The following is a 6,099-nucleotide window of genomic DNA, read 5'->3' on the forward strand; positions in this document are numbered from 1 at the left end:
GCCCACTGTTTAGCGAGCTGCATGAGAAACTGACGGGCTGTCAGGAGAGAGAGGGAGGGAGAGGGGAAAAGAGAGCATCCGTTTCTCCCGTGTTATTATTCAAAGTTAATGTAAACTTTTGAATAATGTACTTCATCTACTACAAGTAGTTTGTTTGAATGTAATAATTATGTTGTTTGTTGTTTGGGGAATCATTTATTGAAAAATGAATCTGAATTTGTTGATCTGTAACGATTATAAACTGAAGCAATATAAAAATGAGCCCCATTAACTGAGTTTTAAACATCAGCATATCCGGTCCTAGTCCGGTGATTACCTGCTAACGGAAACTCTGCTACACAATTATTATTATTATTATTATTGAAACATGACCGGTAAGTTTCAAATTTGTCCTGTAAAGTAAATTCTGTCCCGACATATCCGCTTACATTCATAATGTCAGCCGAGGGAGGGGAAGCGGCGCTGTGGAAGAGCAGAGTGGCGAGGGAGAGCTGTCATCTTCCCTTTACAAGCTTCAAACATGTATTTATCGTGTGATTTTGGAAATAAAAATGTCATATTCTGAAAGCCAAGACTTTGTTTATTTAAAATCAAACAAAACACCCGATCCCCGAAAAACTATTTTTTTACGCAAATCCACGTTTATTTTGAAATGAGCCGTTGCGACTTTCGACTGATTTCGATAGAGCGGGTCACATATGGCAAATGTGTGGTTGGGGGGAACCAGGTCAATTAAAGCACTTATTTAACTATTAAATACATTGAGTTTGAGTAAAATACTTGGTTACTGATTAATTTAGGTTATAATATATGAAATTGCAAAGCAAAACTGCTGTAATTGATTTATTTTGTCCTTTGGTATTTTTTAAAGGTTTTCAACCTGAAAGAATCCTAATGTGTCCTTGAAAAGTTGAAATAAAGAAAAGGAAAAAGGATTCCAGTTGTCCCTCAAGCCTCTCAAATGTGGGCAAACACTCAAATAAATGCCAAAAACCCAGAGAACTTGACAATACTTATCAGAATAAAAGTATGTTAAATAACACTGCTAGTTAATAACTCTACTTTACTCAGTGGAGGCTCGTCCATTGAGGAAAGGGAGGACCATCCTCCCTACAATTTCAGAGAAAAATAAACTTTGAAGAGAACAATAAATACACCTCAATTTAAAAGATAAGTCTGTTAAAATACAGATAATAGCCCTGGCGTTGGGACTGAAATGGGGCTAGAGAGGACGAGCCTGGGCGGGTCTAGTCAGAGGCTCTGGATTGGGCGCCTATATCATCAGTGAACCAATCAGCGGATCTGACTGCGCATCAGAGTGTTGATGGGGAGGCTTATCAGCGATATCAGAGTTTTTTTCTGAACCGGGGAACAGGGGCGCTGCGCCCTCTTACCAAAATCAATTCCTTGAATTAGGCTTTGATTATGTTCTGGCCCGCCATCTTGCGGCTCAGCAAAAAATTGGCCCACGGCCAAACTTACTTGCCTACCCCTGATGTATAGTATTTACATGATCCTTTTTTGTTGCAGAGCTTTAGAGGCTTTAAGAGACGAACTGTCAATGATGCCAACTTGGCGACCTACAAACTAGATATAGCAATCTTGGAGCTATTGCGGCTAGCTACTTTCATTGGAAAGAGTCTCTAATTTTTTGTATGTATATATTTAATATATCCATCCCAAGCTTACCTACCCAACTGAATGATTTCACACATTCAAGTAAATAGAAAGACAGCACAGCATTCAAGTGTTTATTGAGAATTTGAACTTCAACGTTAATGGAAAAAGCTCCAAACTTTTCTCTACAGCCCTTAGTATCAAGAAATCCTTCTAGTTCCTTTTACATGTGGATAGGAAAACAGCACAGATTGTTCAGAATATATGAGGAAGCCATCAGGGAAGCAGCATGACGAGACCCAAGGCAGGACTGCAGAGACAGGTTCAGCCACGACCCGAAGTCCACGACGGGCAGCGTCCGGGAAAACCAAACTTGAAGGTAAGATATCAAATGATGATCTTCATTAATTGCAGTGACAATTTAGTCTATTCTGACATTTGTTTGTGTGAGTTAATCTTTACCTATGATATCTGGTTGCAGAAGGGACTGCAATAGCCTGGATGTTGGTCATCAGAGTAGATGCCCTGCAATTCTCCTCTTTTACCTTTCCCAACATATCCTATGAATAGAAAAAGAAAATATTGTAATTGAATCACACTAGGACCACAACACACTAAATATGTAATGACACATAAACATTATTATCCAGATTAAGAAGCCTACCTGGTTTGCAGTTTTTGTAAGGCTCCAAGCATCCACGGCAGGTGTCAATGGTGTACATGACGTTGAAATCCTGCTTGTATGAAGCAGAGAACAAACTCCATGTAGCAACACCTGTGTAAAACAAGCATTTCAATAGAGCCATTAAAAATATGCATAGACACCACAGCTGTCGTATACTGCTGCACCTTCACTGAATCACTTACTCTCAAGCCAGCGAAAGTGGGCCCCTCTTCTGAAAGACACAGTGGACATTGTGTCTCTGAAGGTGGTACACACTAGAGTGAGTGATGAGTACGCTTTGTCACCTTCCTGGAGAACCACTTCCATCAGAAGGTCCGAGAGAAGACAGTTTGGCAGCTGTGAAGTATTGGTCAGACTAGATCAAACATATTTAACAACACATTGACTAGACTGTTGCCAGCACAATCGAAATACCAAGATTCTTTGGGCTTCAGGTAGCAAAAATACACATTTTTAATATTAATGTTGAATATATCACACACATTTTTCTTATGTTTTGTTATTCTTCTCCTTGAGGTAAAAAACAGCTATCAATAAACTTAAAAAAAGCAGTGAGACATAATAGTTGGAAATTCTGCCGTGATCATAGGTCGTTTTTTAAACAAAAAACAGTTACTGCTTCACTGAAAAGATATTACCTCCAATATGAAGCACATGTCGGACTTTTGAAACTGGACCTTTGAAGGAAAATATAAGGTGTGGGTCATGTGATTGTTTAATTACATGTGTATACAATTATCAATATTGATATGTATGCATGTGTTAAATAATCTGGATTGTTACATTTCTTTATCACAAACAGGAGTGTGCCTATTGACCTCATGTTCTGTCTTTTGCTTCTTTGAGACCCTGTACACTGGCTCCAGTGCCCCTTTGAGCAGCTCTTCGGCCTCATTGGTCCAGTAAGAAAACCTCTGTCCGTGGCTATAAAAATCACATAATATCAGGATGAAAATGTAAATCAGTGTCAAAGAAACTGTTGTCTATAAAGTAACATTTAAAATGTATGATTTACCCTTCAATCTGGTACCGTTCCATGAGCATAATGCACCACCATTTCCGGATCTGTGCTATGTCCCGCTAAAAGAAAATGTAACAATAATAAAGTTGAAAATGAATGGAACCTCATCATTTGTCTACTCAATGTTAGCCCCCTCTTCCCCCTGAAATACTAACTCAGAGGATAAATACTGACCTCGGTAAACCAAAGTGGAGCATCTGTGCTGAAGTTGAGTGCATACTGTGAAAGGATAAAGATCTGTTAAGTTATGAGTTTCAAAAACTAACAAAACCCCTTAAAAAAAAGTGTCAAGAGAGGAATTTACCATCAGTATGAAGACACCACAGTCATTGCCCGTGGTTTGGTGAGGCAAACCCTGTAAGAATTTGGAATATAACAGTGATGTTCATGGTCAAATGGAAAATAAAGACATGTGAAAGCAGGTGTATGAGATGGTGGAGAAATGTACCTTGACGTCTCTGCCGAACTTTACTGTCCACTGACCTGGAGCAATGCGGTGCACTAGGTCACTGTCAAAAGAAATGATAAGACATGGGAATTGATTTGGTGAAGGAACGCTATACTCAATATAATTCATGTTTTTGGATTTCCTTACATTGAACTATTGCATGCCTTAAAAGAGGAAAGTTATGAAAGCCACTGAACGGGGCTAAAATAAAACAAACAAAAATACGTTTACCAGCCTCTGAACTTGAAAACAACCTTTGAACAAGGCTTATAACAAAATGAACATTATAATTCATAGCATCCTGTTGCAGACTCTTTTTCTTTTGGTTCCACTAAGGGCACTCCAGACTTTGTGGAAATGGAGATATATTATAAATGAATTTGATCAGATTCAGACCCCTGGTCTACAAGATGGTTACTGCAGTATTAGAATACTATAAACTATTTAGAACTCCCATACAAGCCACAGAACGGTGCGGGTAATCATGTTACAAAAACCTAAATATGTCCTTGTAGGAATTGTCCCCAAAGCCATCTGGCTTAAGAGGGTCGAGCAAATATAACTCTCTCTTTGCTGGCTTGATCACCTGTCAACCATTGACAAAATAGCTGAAATTAGACATAATCAAACACCAGAAGAAAACCACACAGCACAACTTATGTTCATTTTGTACATGCTGGTGAGATCATTTGGAACAGACTCACGCAAAGCAAATAGTGATCTGCCTTTCCTTGCTGCCGACTCCAGGCAGGGATGAAAACCATGTCCTTGGTGGCCAATTGGTCAGCCTAGTATTTTAAACAAGGGATTTTAAGTTGCTGTATATACATTTCAAGAAACATAGGTCTCAAGCAACAGGAACTTACTGGAAAACTGGCCAACGCGTCAGCTGTTTTGGACTTCCAGGTAGGAACCACATACATATCCACGATGTATATATCTTTGCCCTATATTGATAGTTTTTCAAAAAAAATGAAATCTTCATAGAAGTATGTTCAACAACAAGAGACAACCACACTTCACGAGATTGGAGTTTCACCACTAAACAGCTATTTAGAAAATATGTGTTATTCAAAAGAAAAAAGCAGGCCAATGATGTCTGTTGAAAACCGTACATGTCTTTGGGTGGCTTCTTGTACCATCTTCAGGCACGTGTTTCCAATCTGAAACAGTAACAACAGTAAGTTACCTGTGCCATTTATTTGAGACAAGATGAAGTTGGGAGGAAAGCTCAAGTATACCTACATTTGACTCCATGCACTGAGGAAGACCCAGGCTCCAAAAGTCCTCTCTGGTCAGGCACACATCACCCTCCTTCACAATGACCTCTGCTCCAGGCCTATTGTGGTCTAGCACATAGCTGAGCTGCAAATAACAGATTGCAAAACATACTTCAAGCCAATAGAAAACATAGACAAATTAAAATCAAAACAATGCACCTCCATCACTGTGCATGAAGTAAACATATATCTACCAGCTTGTCTTGAATCGGATGTAGATCCTTTGCGTATTTCGCACCAGAGAGGGCATACTGGTGGTCAGTAACTGACCCCTCCGAATCCAACTTCGGTTCAGCTGTTATTAGATAGACAAAAAATAAACAGTATTATTGAAGTACCACACATGAAGTATACCTAAAATGTGTCCTTGTATTGATAATCAAAATACCTCTCAACATAGGCCTGATAAAGGGCTTCAGCTGAGACACATTCACACTCTGTCTCAGCTGAGCTCCTGTTGAGCTCAACAGGGTTGCCACACCCTTGTTGGTGATTGAGGAAACCACATAAGGGCCAAACCAGTTGCACTCCAGTTTTCCACCTTTTCGGCCCTCCTTCCTCTTATTCGCTCTTAGGACCTCATCTCCAACGTTAATCAGGAAAGATTTCACATTCTTTCCTTTGCGTTTTTCAAAAGAGATTTTCTGTCTCTGTTGTGCTATTTGGATGTTCTGGTAAATCTGAGAAAGATATGTAACAGTTATCATTTACAGTCCTTAACATACGCTTGCATTTTTTAGGAGTTATTATGTTTTAAATATTGCCATTTTATTCTCACCTTCGAGTGCAAATCTGCAATGGTTGCAGCCTTTGCCTCAAGCTGCTGTTCTGCCTCATCAGCAGGTGTCAGTACCAGATATGTTCGGGTGTATTTCCGTCGCATCCGTCATCCGTCATATACTCACCTCCCTCTGCTCCCAGCGCTCTGCTGCCACACACCGGCCGTCTGCGGAACTGCAGCCGGAGGAACTCGGGACAGCTTGTTATGTGTGGGGTGCTATGGTGGGGTCCCATGTACTTGTGCACATAAATAATGTTTCTAATGATT

The 6,099-nt window shown here is 39.8% G+C and overlaps 1 protein-coding gene across 1 annotated transcript; it reads right to left on the minus strand.

Moving 5' to 3' along the window:
• Positions 1–1,971: 1,971 nt before the first annotated feature.
• Positions 1,972–3,915, minus strand: LOC117538426. Its single transcript, XM_034204103.1, has 10 exons — positions 3,772–3,915; positions 3,628–3,678; positions 3,498–3,542; positions 3,318–3,382; positions 3,121–3,226; positions 2,941–2,979; positions 2,485–2,638; positions 2,282–2,392; positions 2,080–2,177; positions 1,972–1,989 (listed from the first exon to the last, which is right to left on the minus strand). Exons 1-9 carry the CDS (start codon positions 3,898–3,900, stop codon positions 2,080–2,082), a joined length of 798 nt encoding a protein of 265 aa, XP_034059994.1. The 5' UTR covers positions 3,901–3,915; the 3' UTR covers positions 1,972–1,989.
• Between the last annotated feature and the right edge of the window lie 2,184 nt (positions 3,916–6,099).

Source organism: Gymnodraco acuticeps, unplaced genomic scaffold (assembly GCF_902827175.1).
Source record: "Gymnodraco acuticeps unplaced genomic scaffold, fGymAcu1.1, whole genome shotgun sequence".
Classification (NCBI taxonomy): domain Eukaryota; kingdom Metazoa; phylum Chordata; class Actinopteri; order Perciformes; family Bathydraconidae; genus Gymnodraco; species Gymnodraco acuticeps.